General features: G+C 35.3%; 1 protein-coding gene across 1 annotated transcript; it reads right to left on the reverse strand.

Moving 5' to 3' along the window:
• Positions 1-3: 3 nt before the first annotated feature.
• On the reverse strand, positions 4-16,763 carry LOC127794381 (protein FIP1). Its single transcript, XM_052325408.1, has 14 exons — positions 16,528-16,763; positions 15,808-15,899; positions 15,580-15,684; positions 13,599-13,648; positions 13,167-13,233; positions 12,148-12,220; positions 7,591-7,646; positions 6,417-6,513; positions 4,290-4,374; positions 4,040-4,102; positions 3,373-3,432; positions 1,120-1,212; positions 653-715; positions 4-475 (listed from the first exon to the last, which is right to left on the reverse strand). Exons 1-14 carry the CDS (start codon positions 16,581-16,583, stop codon positions 371-373), a joined length of 1,065 nt encoding a protein of 354 aa, XP_052181368.1. The 5' UTR covers positions 16,584-16,763; the 3' UTR covers positions 4-370.
• Positions 16,764-17,154: the final 391 nt, after the last annotated feature.

Below are 17,154 nucleotides of genomic sequence, written 5' to 3' on the forward strand. Positions count from 1 at the left end.
AAACGTGTAATGTAGATCCAAGAGCATGGTAAATATCATTTTTCTGCTAATTTAATTAACTTGCTAGTATTTTTTCACCTTCAAAGCCCTCCACCCATCTATAACCAGTATTAAGCCGCTACACCATTGGAATAATGCGAAGGACATGATGACCACAAACAGGGAACCGAGAAAGTTTGGCAGCAACTACTAGTTAATTTAGCATTTGACAGAAACAACCCATCAGATTTGTACACTGGACCATCTGCTAACTAAAGCCACAAAATCTGCAGCTTCTTTCAACCATGAAAGCAAAATGTGGAATGCAATAATGATATAGAGAGGATGAAAAGACATTTTTACAGAATGCGATCGTCCGGTCTCTGCCTTGCTACGTTGTTTCGGTTGATTCATGTGTTGGTTGATTTCTAACCACCAATACCTTCCTTTGTAGTTCCAAATTTGACATCCGCTCGGTCTCCAATGCGCGCTCAAGCTTTAACAGCCCACAAGGAGGTATTAGCATGATTCTCATAGAAAGTCAATCAATTTGTAAGATTCTATATACCTGACCCCACATAATAAGATAAAGGTAGCTTCTGTATTGAATCTATATGTTGCTAATACTATTAGCTGAGGATCATAAAAAATGGATATATCAAACATAGATTACCTTTGCTGCTCTGGTACTCCATTCCCCTAATATAGCTCTTAGCCTTTCATTCTCATCAACATACTGTTTCAGTAATAACATGTGAAGTTCAGCAATATGATTGAACGGGAAATTATGACAAATAAAAGACACGACTAATGGACAGATACTTTAGCTATCTACCGTTTCCACGAATGATTTTTTGACAGCGAAAGGGTTTTATGCACATTCAGGCTGTGCAAGCCCAAGAGTCTTCACACAATCAAACGAGAACTATTGAAAGGAATATTATGTTCAATACCAGGCAAAGGAAATAATTCTGCAATCCTTTTTTTTCTCCTGACCTTGTTTTCTAAACAGTCGAGCAATTATTTTTCCTTTCCTTTCTTTATGCTTCAAAGCAACAACCATACCATACTAGACATCTACAAGAGAACATAAAATGATATGAAATTGCCTGCATTGCTTCCCTAATGCTAGTAAAATACCTGATTGTTGGTGCTGCGAACATGCTGGATCTCAGTGTCTTTCTCAGCAATCAGAGATCGAGCAAGCCTCAACTCATCTTGCAGTTGATTCATCTGAATGTGAAAATCTTTCTCAGTATATTGCAGAGAAGATGAAATCATTTTTTCTAGGTTGAGATTTTTGTTAGTGTGTAAAGTCAAAACACAAAATGGAGGAATATTGATAAGTTCCCAAGTATCATAAGACCACTGAGCAAACATCTCTTCTTCTATTGTATAGCTTTCCACCTAGAGTGGGTTTAAACCTCAGATAAAAGAGTTAGAAATAGAGAAGGAAGACAAGGAAGTGATAAAAAAATAGTGTGATGAAGATTAAAAAATTCATACAGCATAAGATTAGAGGTAGGACATGAAGCCCAAAAACATCTACCCCTTTCTGGATACCAACAGAAAGGTCTAATTCATGAGTAGCAACATTTAAGGATAGGGTGGAAGAAAGAGGTGGACGAGTAGTAGACACTGGCTGGTCTAGCTATGTCTTTGATACAATTGTAAACTAGGATGAAGAGACAATGTGATGGTGAAGAATAAGAGGATTGGAATAATCAACGAAAAGTAGAGGTAGAACTTGATGAGAGAGGATGACTAGCAAAGAAAAAAGTATCCTCAAGATCAGTAGCTGAATAAGATAAGAGTGAAGTATGATGCTGGCCTAAAAAAAGCAACATTGACACAAGTAAAAAAAAAAACCTTATGGAGGATAAGATTGTAACATGAAACCTTTTCATGGCAGACAGTAATCTAGGAAAATAAACTTAAATGAGTTAAAAGAGGATCCAGCTTATCAACTCTGCCAGCCTAGTTGAAGTACAAATGAAACACAACCGAAGACTCAAGGAAGAAGGGAGAACAATAACTCACAAGGAAATGCAACAAAATGAGGAGCTTAACTCTTTAAAACTGAAAAGCTCATCCACTTAATGAGGTAACAAGTAGTCAAAATAGAATCAATCAAAAAAACTTTGGGCACATTCATGCAAAAGAGTAAACAATGTGTTGTGTCAACAAGATGTATGTATATCCTCTCTGTCACAGTGTCACTCCATGTTATTATGGAGTATGAGAACATGAAAACTGATAAATAACACCACAATTAGTCATAAAATCTTTAAGAGAATTGGAGAAATATCCTTTTGCATTATCATTACCAAGGATACAACAACATACCAAGCCTTTATTCCTTTATATGTGGTCAGCTACATGAATTCTAGCTCACCATCCATTTCTATCTATGGTTTTTATCTTCTATAAAGCCCTTATAACAAATATCATCCCTAAGCATCTCCCATCAAGGTTTTCTTGGCCTTGTTCTTTCTCTTTCACTAAAAAATTCTATCCATTCCACCCACTCTCCTTACAAGAGTTTCTATTGGTCTTCTTCTCACATGATCAAATTATCTTAAATGCGTATCATGCATCTTATCTTTAGTAAGAACCACTCCAACCTTATTATGAATAACTTCATTTCTAATTTCATCTTTTCTTTTATGGCTGCACATCCATCTTAAAGTCCCCATCTCTATCATGCTTATATTTTACACATATTGGTGAACATTTTGCAGCATACAATAAATAACTCAGAAATTTTTTTCATTAAGCCAAGTAATTCATAAAAATTCATAGGACTATGTGTTTATTATGCTGGCAAAATCCCATGGTAAAAATAATTGTTTGCATAGGTATCGTTGATAGGAATGTGTTTTTTGATATTTACATCCTTGTTAAGCTTATCCGCTTCAGTCTTCTTTTTTGCAGAATTCTCCTAAGGAATAATTGACTGTTTGATATATAATTCATGACACATAATCAGAATCCTAGTTATCCTCTCAGCAATTTTACCCTCATTATCAGAGCATTTGATGCTGAATTTTAAATATATATTTTTAAAAAAATCCTAGTTATCCTCTCAGCAATTTTACCCCCATTATCAGGTTGGAAGTTGAAAAACCTGAGAATCCTCTGCCTAGCACACTGTCAACATGTCTTAAAAACAAAATAACAGCACACATCTCAATAAATTACATAGGTCATCATACAATTAGAGCCTTAAAATAATGGGGCAGATGAGCAAAAGCAAGTGGGAATAAAAGATGAAAGCTGGGAACTACAAGAAGTAATGTAAATCTTCTTTTTAAACAAATTACTATAGCTTAAATGCTCATGTGGGCTGATAAAAATTCAGTATTTTCAATCCTAAGTGAAGCGAAACATGACCTCAGCGGAAAGTGTTCGCAATTCCTGATCACGAGCTGCCAAAAGATGAGCAAGATCAACCTGCAGTAGGAGCCAGTAGAACCTATAACCAGTCTAGAACTCTGAAAGAAACTAAAGTTGCAAAAAGAAACATTCATGACTTCAAACACAGAAGAGAAGAAGATGAAGAAGAATAGAGTGTCAAACAGAATGGTGAAACACAGGTCACTATGAGGGAGAGATTCTAGTCCCACTAGGCCTGTAGGTTTTGCAGCAGTTTCACTAATAGTAAAAATGAACTGAAGTTACAAACAGTAACATTTATGACTTCAAACACAAAGAAAAAAAAGAATAAAGAATAGCATCTTAAACAGAATGGTGAAGCATAGCTCACTATGAGGGAGATTTTCTCATCCCGTTACCAGGCTTGCAGGTTCTCCAGCAGTTTCACTAACAGTATAGAATAACTTCAACTTCAGTCTTTCCAAGATCAAACCCAAAACCCAAAACAACAACGAAAAACAACATTTCAAGCCTTAACCTCACTAGGTGGGGCAAGATCAAACCCAAAGAAATAAAGGGAAAAAAATTGAAACAGAACTTGACCTGATCATACATTTGACATCAATGGAACAAAATTAGATAGCCAAATATCTCAAAATTACTATTTATCCAAAAAGACAAATACCTGAGGCGTGATTGCATTATTCGTTCCTTCATATTTGCTCAAACATTCTTGCAACCGAAGGATCTAAAGGATACACAAGGCACGGAGATTATTAGTTCTGAATTATCAGTTTCTAGTACTAAATGGACTATTGATGCATATTAGAGCAAGTGATTGCTCAATGCCCTCAAGACAGTAGCATTAATCTCAAAGTCAATTTGAGTATGAGCTACAATGCCATATGGTAACCATCAATCAAGATCAATGATACCTCCTCACTAAGAAAGTGAAGGTTTTCTCGTTGATATTGCAATAAAGCCATCTGCTGATCAGCAAGCCGACCACCATCATGATATCTGCCTTAAAAAGCAACATTTCCACAGCATGAGTACTTTTTACAAAAGATTTATTTTCAATATTGTGAAGTTTTTGGACAAGTAAAAAGTACCACAGAGAAAAATGACAGTAAAAAAGTTATTGTAATTAACAATAGTTCTCAGTGAGTTTTTTCAAAACTTAAAATCATTTACAAAAACTGTTACAAATTAAAACCCAAACTAAACTTATTCCCAAACAAAAACTCTCCACAATATCCAATCAATCTCTCATACAACACAATAAAAAAAACATCACAAAAAAATATTTTGACCAAAAACAAACAAGCTGTTAATACAGTTTTGGCATTAATAGATAAACCACCTTTGCAGTTTTGTTCATTAATATAAAGACCACTAAAGCAGTTGTCCACTTCTACCACCAAGTGGTTTATGCTTAAATATTAAAACGGCTTTTGCAGTTTAGAAAATTAGAAATAAATAAATAAACTTATACAAGCTAGCCTTTTGCAGAAGCGGTTTCTACCTAAATATTAAAACTGCATTAGTGGTTTATTCCTTTTTGACCAAAAAGGTATCCTCTTGAGATTTTTTCCCTGTGTTAATTGATGAGATGGGTTTGAAGTGAGAGAGTTTTGTGTTGGGAACAAGTTTGGTTTGAGTTTTAGTTTGTAAACTTTTTTTGTTTCTAGTTCTAAATTTTGAAAAAACTTGTTTTTAGTTCTCGAAGTTAAGATTTCCTCAACTGACATAGGATAAGTTAAAAATTATTAGGCTCCATCTTTCCTTCTGAATACTACAAAATTAAAATATTTTATCATGGTGTTCTCTTCCAATTTTTTTGGCAGGCCTTTATCCTGCCACAGACTCCAATTAACATTTAACTAGAGAAAGATCCCAAATGAAGTTAAACAAAATTTAAAGTGGGGAAAAGAATAAATTGAAACGGGTGAAGTCTAATCCCCTTACAAAGTCAGTTCCCCCAGTAAAATTTTAAGATACATTGAGAGCTCAAGTTGCACATGGAATGCAACCAGAAACTAGCAAATCATTTTAAGAGAAATGTAAAATAAAATTCATAATTTTTTCTAAAATAATTTCATCCAAGAGGGCAGAACATCAGAATACATAAAAGCTCTAAAAACCTGTCTTTTCTAGTCATGACAAAGGTTTCCCAGCTAAATGAATAAATTTACAAGATGAGGATATAATTTACATCAATGATTACTTTGTATTAGAGTATCAATTTTCTGGGAATCATCATCCAAAAATGCAAATAAATGCAAACACAAATAATGTTCGGTCACTTCTATATGCACAAGTGTACAGATGGAAATGAAAACTTCAACTTCACCATTGTGACTTATGATCATATTCCTGTAATAATTGGTCTCAAGTGCAAATAGGGAAGAACCTGCTCCATTAGCATAAAAGTCTTAGTCAAAGTTACCAGGAGACATGTTAATCTGTTACATGAAATGAGGATTTTATGTACACGCAACTGAGGCTTTCCTTATTTTAATCTAATTTTTGTAAATGGGCTTTCTTTGAAACAGATGAAACATCACCCAGCAAACAGCTAAATATTATGACATGCATTTTCAGGCACAGCAATCTCTTTTGGACAATTACCTTCGAGTGCTGAAATTTCAGGAATGTTTCAGAAGTGAACCATTTCATTTGATTTTCAAATAGTAACTACAAAAAAATGGTTCTGACAGGTGACCACAGAACAAAACAAATAAAAGTAAAATTTGAACTTATTCAACTTTTGTAAAGGAAGCTGGAAAAAATTTCATCCAGTTAACAGCCATGGCACACCTTAGAGCAAGAAGCAACACCTTCGAGGTTTGGTGGAAACCAAATAGCTAGTTGCAATATTGCAGAATATCAACAATAATTCATCACAAAAAGAAAAACTGTTGACAATTGGAGAAGATTCAGACTGTCTAGGCTAAACTACTATATTTAGTTTAATCTTTACAGATAGAAGCGAGGACATACTTACATATAACAGGCCTTTACAAAAACTGAGAACATAAGTTTTATAAATGTATCATTACCTCAATCCTTCCAAAGAACTTGATGGCTGAAGGGGAGAATATAATGACTTCAAGACGTCGGGTTGAGTATCCAAGGAATTGTACCGGTGTACATAGCCTGCACCAAAAACACCCATTGAAATCAGATTCCAGCACAAAGATGGAAAAAGTTGACACAATTACTTAAATCACTTGGACGGTAACACATCATGACATTAGTTAAAGAGAACTACTAACACCCATTCCGAAAATAAAAAAAATATAAAACAAAAATCATCACAATCCATAATCCCACTAGGTGGGGCAGGGCTACATAAACTCTGGCTTTCCAACCATTTCTATACCATTTGTCCGGAAAGAGTGATATGTGGCAATATATATCTTGAACATATTTTTTATTTATTAATTTTTTTCTTCTTTTTGTTGGGGGGGGGGGGGGTCTTTTACAATAGAGATGATATCACACGAATCAAAATGGACTAAATGGGGTGCTGTTAAAAAAAAAAAAAGTTGCACATAAAAAGCAAAGGGACTACAAAATCTCCATTGATCAAAAATCAAATATGAAGCACTCAACAAAGAGCTGGTAAAATAGTGCTCAAAATTATAAGCAGTCAAGATCTATTTTAATCAATTTTATTTCTGATACACTGAGGATGGAGACAGTTATCCTCCACTGCCACCACAAAAATAAGAACCCTATAATCTCCTTCTCCAACAACTAGTGCAGCTCTGGACTTCAAACTGTTGACCTCATTTGAAACAAAGCATAACTTGTCATGCAATTCGGCGATGTTTGATATGACAAACTAAATATGGTATAAACACTAAGGCTCTAGTTGGCAGGAATGGAATCTCATTCTAAGTCCAACATTCTGTTTTGGTGCATCTAAGAACTCCAAACAGCGCTAAATGTTTCAAGCAGGACTAGATTGAAGCCTGTATACTGCTCCAGCTACCATGACATGCTCCATAAGTTCAACTAAATTTGAAGCTCATATTTTGTAACTAAAGCTCAAACGTCTGCTAGCAATTATGTCATATATATGAAGGTACTAGTTCAAGTAACTGTAGCCGGGGACAACCACATTGCTAAAAACTCGTTAGAACATGTGATTCAGCCAGATTACCAAGCACAAACAAACTGGTACAGATTCAGAACCTGAGTATCTCCCAAGTGGTGATGTAACCTTACCAATGTAAATACTCATGAAAAAACCAGCACATACTACTTCAACCAGCATGATGATCCTGCAATTTCCATAGGTAAGCAAACAACCCGTTATCACAACATATTTCCAACCCAAAATAACAAGGAACATCAATTGTGAACTTCTAATCTCAAATACCAGAAGAATAGATCACCAACTTTGATTTTGGTACCTTTCAGTAAGTATCAACCTTACGGATTCAACCAATCTTGTCAAGAGTCATTTGTAACACAATTACACCAAACTAGTAAATGCTTCAATATAAGCTATAAAGAAATTCTTTCAGGTGAAGGAAGGGAACAGATGTTAGCCTTGGTCAAGAGATCAATCATTAAGCCTTAAATGATTAATGAATATTAATCAGGATCATAATAATTAAGAATTCCACGTAGAAAAGGAGCCGAAACCTCTTTAAGCAAGAACTCAAGTATCAAACGTCCATCCTTTGGACTTCTAAGTGAACTATAAACTTTTGCTAATCTAAATACATACAAAATTTGATTGGTATGACAAGGAAAGGGGGTTCAATGACTTATTTCCACGGGCAAGTGCCATCTTCAGATGACTTCAGATGATTTCATTCCAAAAGGTAACATTTCAAAGCTTCAGGTAACAGAAAAAAGTGTTCAAGTTCTCATCTGTTCATTTTCGTGATTCAAGCACCTCAAAAGTTCAATGTACTAGCAACCTCCAAAAAGGCCTATTTGTTTCCTTTTTTCTCATATTTCTAGATTTATATTAAAGAACATAAAATCTCATGAATAAATTTTGTTGAGATATGGCTGTGCACATAAACTGAATTAATACAGATCTTACCAACACTTTTCTGCATATTGCCCATCAATAGACTTAACATTTCCAAACTTCTGCAATGTGCTATATAAGGCAGTAGTTACTATGGATATTCTCAACCATATTATTCGTATTGGATAGAGATATGATACCTTCAGATGAATGAGATTGAGATGGGGGAGGACTTAGTGTGCAAGTTTATTTATAAATCTTGGCAGGTCATACGGAATCCTCTTTCCCTCGTAAAGGGCTATCAACTATCTAACTAGGAACTGCTAATCATCTCCTTAATTAGTAATATGGTGGTGAAGACCTTTATTCATTGATGCTTTACAGGTTTGGTCTTGTCTGGACAATCCCTCCCAGGAACAATATGGCGTGGTTGATGCAACCATTTGTTTTCATCTTGTTTTGTGTGTGTTGGGGGTATAACAGAAAGGAGCAAAGTGGTTTATCTTTTGTATCATTGGTTTTTGGATAGAGTTGATCAATCTTTTAGTGAAATCCTAAGATTTTGGAGATTCCTTTTAGCTAAAGTTTAGACATTTAATTAGTATGAATCTTTTATTTTGGAAGCATACTCCATTTAAGTTTGTACATATAATTAGTATGAATCAAATTCTTTTGTTACAGAAATATCTATCAGGTACTTGTTAATAGATGTGCAACAAAAATCTAGGACTTATATTGATAAATGTGCCATTTATCACTTACAAAAATCTCCCTACAATATCCCTTTATCATGAAAAGTAATTTTTATGGCATTAACAATATTAACTACTAGACATGGGTATACAGAGGTGTCAACATGACCACCCATATTTTTGTATAGCAACCATTGGAGAGCACATCAAACTCACAACTTACCCATAATGCAACTATTGAATTGACAGAGGTTGGAGGCTATCATGGGAATACCAACCTTTATAGAGCTTCAAACAACAAATATAGCGTTGCCTTTTTATATCATACAAATTTCGCATACAAATCAAACAACATAACTTCAAAAACTTCATCACAAAAAGAAAATGGAATTGAATGATTAAAATCCATAGTAAGTTTATATCAATATCTATATAGTCCACAATAAATAAAAAGAAAGCTCAAAACAATTTGAGGTTGCAGTTTGTCAGATCCGAAATTTGACAGCGAGAATTCTCTCCAATTAAGAGAGTTTGAGAATTTGGAGGGAAGGATTGGAGAATAAGAGAGAGTTTGAGAGGAAAAAAATGGCTGATTCAATTATCAAGGATGATTACAATTGAGCTGAGACAAAGTAGTTATACTGCTCAGCTGGGAATCAGCGCCAAAACCGTTGCCCAAATCCCTTCTAGAATCAGCAACTTGCCTACCCACTTGCAGAGACAGTTAGCGTTGCCAGCACATGCTGCCAGGAAGCTAATTGCCCTCCCAATCAAAAGAAATAGCTAACGACTATAGCTACCAATTATTACAAACGTGTTACAATGTAAAGCCTAGCAGCTAGGTACATGATAGCTTCTCCCCCTTCAATCATTTCTTGTCCTCAAGAAATGTGTAATAGGCTGGCTACGTTGGGAAACTACTTCAGCAAGTCTGGGAGGTACTCCCAGGTGGTGTTGTCCAAATGTAGGGAGGATCATTTTACCAACACTTGGAGGATGGGTGCCCCTTGCCTGTAGATGACACACCTGTCCAGGATAGCCATAGGAACCGCTGGCTCTGCTTCTTCACTGATACCGGAAGGAAGGGAATTACTGGCTGTCTGTGACCCAACGCCCTTCTTAAGGGGGGAGACATGGAATACCGGGTGCATTTGGGACCCCTCCAGTAGTTGTAGGAGGTAGGCCACTGGCCCTACCTTTGCAAGCACTGGAAATTGACCATAAAACTTGGGGCTCAATTTGGATGCTGACTATTGGGAGAGAGCTTTGAAGTGTTGATGGTTGAGCTTAAAGTACACCTCCTCCCCTTCTGAAAACTCCCTCTCACTTCTTCTTCTATCCACCATCTGTTTCATCATGTTTTGGGCCTTGGTCAGTTCTGTCTTCAGTAGCCTTAGGATCTCCTATCTCTGTTGCATATAGGCTCCCACTGCTGCCACTGTTGTTGGCTCATCCACAACTGGCAATAATGCTGGCTTGTAGCCATATAGGGCCTTTAAAGGAGTCATGTTAATGGAGTTGTGGTGGCATGAATTGTACCACCATTGGGCCACTACTAACCATTTGTGCCACCCCTTTGGTCTTAGAAAGCAGAGGCACCTTAGATAAGACTCAAGACACTGGTTCACCTTTCCAGACTGCCCATCCGTTTGAGGATGATAGGCAGTTGATATGTGTAACTTAGTGCCCAAAGATTTCATTAGCTCCCTCCAAAATAAACTGAAGACCTTATCCTTGTTAGATACAATGGACTGTGGGACTCCATGTAACTTCACCACGTTGTCCAAAAACACCCTTGCAACATCTTGGGCTGTGAAAGGGTGGGATATACCAAGGAAATGATTATACTCGGTAAATTTGTCAACCACCACTAAAATGCAGCCCCTTCCCTCTGATTTTGGTAGCCCTTCAATGAAGTCCATGGTCACATTGGTCCAAGCCTTTTCAGGGATGGCCAACAGGTGGAGCAACCCTGGTTGGGGCACTGTCTTGCGCTTGCACCTTCCACAAGTATCACAGTTCAGCACATACTCTATCACAAACTTCTTAAGTTAAGGCCAATAGAAAATTTGCTTAACTCTTCTATAAGTATTCTGAATTCCTGAATGCCTACCCCAGTGGAGAGCTATGTAGGGATTGTAATATCTGGTTTTTCAGGGCTTCACTCTCCCCAATCACCAGTCTACCATTGTACCTAACTAATCCATTAGACAACGCATAGCCAGGTCTGCAGTTCCCATTTATACTTAGCTGCTCCAGAAGCTCTCTTACCTATGTATCGTGGTTATAACTATCAGTTACCTCCTGCAACCAATCAAGCACCATTGAGGTTACAACAGCTAGAGAGAGAATGAGAGAGAGTTTGAGAGGGAAAAAATGGCCAATTCAATTATCAAGGATGATTGCAATTGAGCTGAGACAGAGTAGTTATACTGCTCAGCTTGGAATCAGCGCCAAAACGGTTGCCCAAATCCCTTCTATAATCAGCAACTTGCCTACCCACTTGCAAAGACAGTTAGCGTTGCCAGCACATGCTGCCAGCAAGCTAATTTCCCTCCCAATCAAAAGAAATAGCTAACGACTATAGCTACCAATTATTACAAAGTAATGCCTGGCAGCTAGGTACATGACACAGTTGCATTAGTCAATTATTACCTAAAGGCTCCTGATGCAAGGAAAATATGCAAATGCTATCTCCTTTCTAAATGACACACGGAAAACATATTCCCCATATAATACAGAACACTTTCAAATAACCATTTTCAAATGGTTGCAAAACTTACAGACTCCTGATAATCAAATATCTCCATAAAAAGGAAAGGCAATACTTTTATACACCTCAGCATGTCCATTAAGATTTAAGCTACTGCAAACATTATTAAAATTTTGTAAAACATAATCCAAAAAAGTTAACTACATCATGAGATAAAGAAAAACACCAATTCCAGAAGACAAGTAAACATGAGAACAACAATTTCTAAAACAATCCATCAGCTATTGAAGAAGGAAAAGCAAGACAGCAAAGGGTAATGAATTAGATGTGCAAGAAACACAAGAAAGTGAAATAATTAAATCTTTAGCAATTTAGGTATATGTTTTACGGACCTGAGCAACAAAGTGATAGATAGAATACTAATATAGGGCTTCCACACCATGGCAAGCAGTATTGCAGCAGTTCCTGCCAATGAACCAATATGCTGATAATAGATAATTCTACCATGAACAAAGATCCTAAATAAATTATTTACTTGTGTGTAACATTGTGCATAAGAAAAGAGGCAAGACCTCATGCATTAATCTCACATGGAATAAGTACCCTAGCTAGTAAGAACTTCAAAAGAAAATACCCATTTTTTATACTGTAATAAAAATGTCTCTCACCTTAACCACTCAATATCATATATGAAGTTGTAGGTCATATGACCAAATTGATTTAATCTCAAAACAGGAAAAAAATTAATCACAACTAAAACTGTAATGATAGTACTAGGAAAAGCCAAACCTGGAACTGAAAAATAGAGATAGCAAAAACCAACATAAAACGAAAAATATTCTTAACTAGAAAGAAAAGGACTAGATAAAACTAAAATGGACTGTGAATGAAGAATCCTAACTACAAACCTGGAACAGTAAGCAAACAATGAATGTCAACCAGTAGAAGTACACATTTTTTTTATATAACAGCAGCTAATTAGAGAAGAATTAGTTATCATAAAAAAAAAGTAAAAAATAATATAAAAAAAATGAAGAAGAAATGGCCCTCCACTCCTAGAATATGACTGTAAACTGGCCCTCATAAAGTTTTCTAACCTATGAGCAACATATCAATAGGTCAACTCTTCTGCAGCTTTTATTGTGTTCAGATAGACATTCAAATTTCGGATCAAACAAATAATGTGCTGTGTTATAGTTCAATTCCTATTAATGTGAAATCATTTCAAGTAGTAGTTAATGTTGCTATATTTTCGACTATAATGAATCTTGGAAGATTTTGTACATTGTCATATGTATCTTATGCTTAAGTTGGAAAGAGTTTGACATTAAGTTGGAGAGATTATACCCACAATAAAAAAAAAAAGTAAATAGAAGCTTATGTGGAAATAATAAAGGGCTTGAATAAATACCATAAGCAATGGTGGCAAATGGTAGGCGAGCAATATGCTTCAACTTTTGGCTGAAAACATAGTAACCCTGCAAATTGAATGAGCATTTCAGTTCCAAGTTAATTAAGAAATTACAAACAAGGAATTAAAAATTTCAACCAGTACACAAGAAGAGAAACAAATGTAGAATTTCTCTTCTGTGTTTATTCAATTTCGTTCACAAGATTACCCTGCCATTAAGAGAGAATAAAAGTAAGAGCACACTTGGCCACTAAAACACAAAGGGATGAGTACAAAAGAACATGATAGCATGAGGCATTTAAGTATTTGTCACCCATATCAAAAACTACAAAAAAGAAGAGCAGATAGTGATACATTTAACAACAAAAGTTGGTTAAGAACCAAAACTAAAGATCGGACAAGGATTACTTAAGCAAAAAAAATAAGCAAAACCTGTAATCGTATTTTCTGGACCTGGTACACAAAATACTGATGGAAAATGCCTGAAAATGCACTGAATATGATCATTATTGCAGCCTTCTACAGTGAAACTCACTGTTTATCATAAAAATTAAAACTGAGCAAACACATATATATGATATAAAATAGTAACAGATCCAGCAAAATGAAACTGGGAATTTGGTAAAAGTACTAGAAAGAAGGCATCATGAAACTAATATCCTAGTTGTTTGGGCACTTTCATACAACAAATAGAATCTTTGTAGAAGCCATGAAATTGATTGGTTAACAAACAGAAGAAAACTATCAATCATGCAAGCTATGAAGTATGAACTTTACATAGAGGCAGTGGCAAACAGTTACTAAGTTCTATTAAGGTTACTAAACAACTTCAGCTTTATCTTTGGTTAATCTATTTGCTAATACAAATTCTTTAGTACTTCAAAAGTTGCAAAGTTAAAGGCACCAAACAACTTCAACTCCAACTTCAGTTAATCTATTTGCTAAAATACACTCTGGAACTCAAAAGGAGAAATATTTGTGGAGAATTTAAGGAACAATAAAAATTTGGTATAGAATTATATTTGTAGGATTTCTGTTTTTAAGCCAACATTACCTAAAGAAGATAGTTCGTATATAGAATACTTTCTCCTATTTGGGGCAAAGTGAAAATGGATGGATAGAAGAATATTAAATGACAGATAACAATTATACACTCTTAGTAGATATACAATAAATGAAATTGCCTAACTTTCATTATATTCAATTTTTGTCAATCTCTACTTTAATCAATAAGGATAAAATCCTTGTAAAAGTTTACTGCCATTAACTGTTGCCTATGAAGTGATGAGATAGAAGAACATTAGCAATAAGAAGAAGAGAATAATGTCGGAGAGGTGATTAGAAAGGCAATCAGTAAACAAGAGGATAGGTAAAATTTTGTTAAGGACAATTTTGGATTTTCTAAAATCATTCCGATTAATATTGTCAAGACACAAAAATGAAATTCGTTCAAATATTTCAACTCTATCTGCCCTAACCCACTTTGGGGGAGAGAAAAAACGGGGCATTGGAGAAAAAATAGTTTAAATTGTTACACCCATTTCTATTTCCGTTGAATTACTACTGTCTCTTCCAAACAAGAAGAAACCCTTTCCACCCATTCTCATTCTGTCCATTTTCATTCTATTTCTCCCTTAAACGCACTATACACCTTTAAACAAAGGTTACGCTATTCATAGGAGCAACAAAGAGCCAGAACATTACTCAGTTATTAATTCAATCTTAGCCTCTTCCATTGTAGATGCTGAGTACCTTCTTTCTTGCTGTCAAATAGTCTCCCAAGTTGTGAGAGGAACTTAGTCCTGGGTCTGTTAGTGCATGCCACCTAGTTTGTGTTGTGAACCTCCTTGTATATCATCAGTTTTTAGGTCATAAAACCTTACTTACCCAGTTACCCTCAAAAGACATGGATATGTAAGAAATCATGTATTTCAAAATTATGCAAAGGATCAATCCCTATCCTCTCTTATGTCCAAATAAGGAAACAAATAAAGGTCATTAAATGCAGATTAACACTGCAGAAAGAAAAAATAAATTCAAACTCTAGTTAATCCACAAAAATATGCCTAAAAGTGGATACCCTCGTATATACCTAAAATGTATGGCAACTTAACAACATTCTAATCAATAATTTATCCATGGCTAAAAAAAAAAACAAAAGTTGTAATAGGTAGATCACATGGAAGCATGGTTTCCTATAAAGAAGAGTAGAAGACTACATTGACAAAATAAATCAATTTAGTCACACAAATCTTAAAGTGTTAAGAAACTACACTGTAGAATGCAAAAAAAAGAAAAGAAAAGAAAGACAAAATAAATTAAATATGCTATTAAATATGATGTGGCATTCATCAAAAAAAGGCAAAAAAAGAAAGACAAAATAAATTAATATGAAGAATTTCAGGAAAAGAACCTGTGACAATAAGAAGAATAACATCACAACTGCAAAGCAGTGGTAGAATTAATGCCCGTAAAGGATGAAAGATCCATGGAGCTCCAGCAGCCAAAATAGCATAACCTGCCTAGATTATGGAAACCAGAGGTCGAATTTATCAGCAAGAAAGAAAAACAAAAAATGCAGTGGATGTATCATTGTATCTTAAGGATGCTGTTTTGGAGTACCACAAAGAAGGATCAGTACTTGCCAATAAAAGACAGTAGAATATACTCCCGATGATGCTTGTAGGCTTACGATGACCAAATAAAGGGGCCTCGTGTAATATATCAAGGAACCTATATAAGATACCATAAAGATTATACACATTAAAATGGCATGGAATAAAAGCAGAGACCTTTTTATGCTAACAAATGAGCCTCGTCCAATACATAATAAATGAGTTCCAACAGCCTCCTCTCTTGACAAAGAGCCTTGGCGTTGAAGAAGAATTACCACTAAAATCTCATTAAAGAAAGGAATTCCACAACTTTCAGTATAATGCATTCATCGCAGCAAGAGCACGACATTTTTTTTTGCTAATTCAGAATCTCACTATAACACGAATGGAATTAATCATGCTTTCAACATCAAGCAGAAGATGAGCTACAATAAATGCTTAACAAGTCGGAAATTAACAAAGCAACATAACAAGTCGGAAATTAACAAAGCAACATAACAAGTCGGAAATTAAAAAAGCAATTCACTTACTAACAAAAGACCAGAACAAAAACCAACATAACTCCCACTCTATTTCCCTGCTATCTCCTCAAAACCTACATCTCCGTAACAGTTGATCGCAAATAAAAAATTTCAAATTTCAAAGTCCCGAAAATTGGCCAGAAAGGCATAACCTCTTGGTGTTTGCAAATTTATGCACATATTCTCAATGTTCAATGACAGAAGCATCGGCAGTACGAATCTTACAGGGCGTCTTCTTCAGCAGGAGAGGAGGTCATAGAAGCGCGCCTATCTGATGACATCTTTTTGGTTGTTCTCTGAATTCGATTACAGTTTCCGAACGGCGATGGTAGGGTTTAGAGAATCCAGAATTCGCCGGTTCCGGATCCGAGATGTCGGCACCACACTGAAACCGGCTTGAATCCTCGTCTCGCTTCGCCACGGCTCTGGCGTGTAGCGGAATCCTCGTTTGTCTCGCTTTGATCACGTTAAAACGAAAATAGAAATTTGCATTTCATTTTAGGAAAATTAATTACCCAAAAATGATACTTAATTAACTCTTGCTTTATTTTTAATTTTATCGATTATGGTACTTAATTATATATTTCGTTTTAATTTTAAAATAATTACAAAAAAATGTTCTATAATATGGACTTTATATTAAATTTATTATTAACATTACATAAACTCAATTAAAATATTTTTATCTCCGAAATATAAGTTAATTAATCGGATAAATAATATATCAGTATCAATTTAGTGGGTTGCAAGTTCGATCATCGCCTTATGCAGAGGTTAAAGATCCAATCTATAATTTACCTCTCCTGACATAATCGATAGCACAAATATCAAAGACGGCACAAAAATTATCAT

Source organism: Diospyros lotus, chromosome 2 (assembly GCF_014633365.1).
Source record: "Diospyros lotus cultivar Yz01 chromosome 2, ASM1463336v1, whole genome shotgun sequence".
Taxonomy (NCBI): Eukaryota; Viridiplantae; Streptophyta; class Magnoliopsida; order Ericales; family Ebenaceae; genus Diospyros; species Diospyros lotus.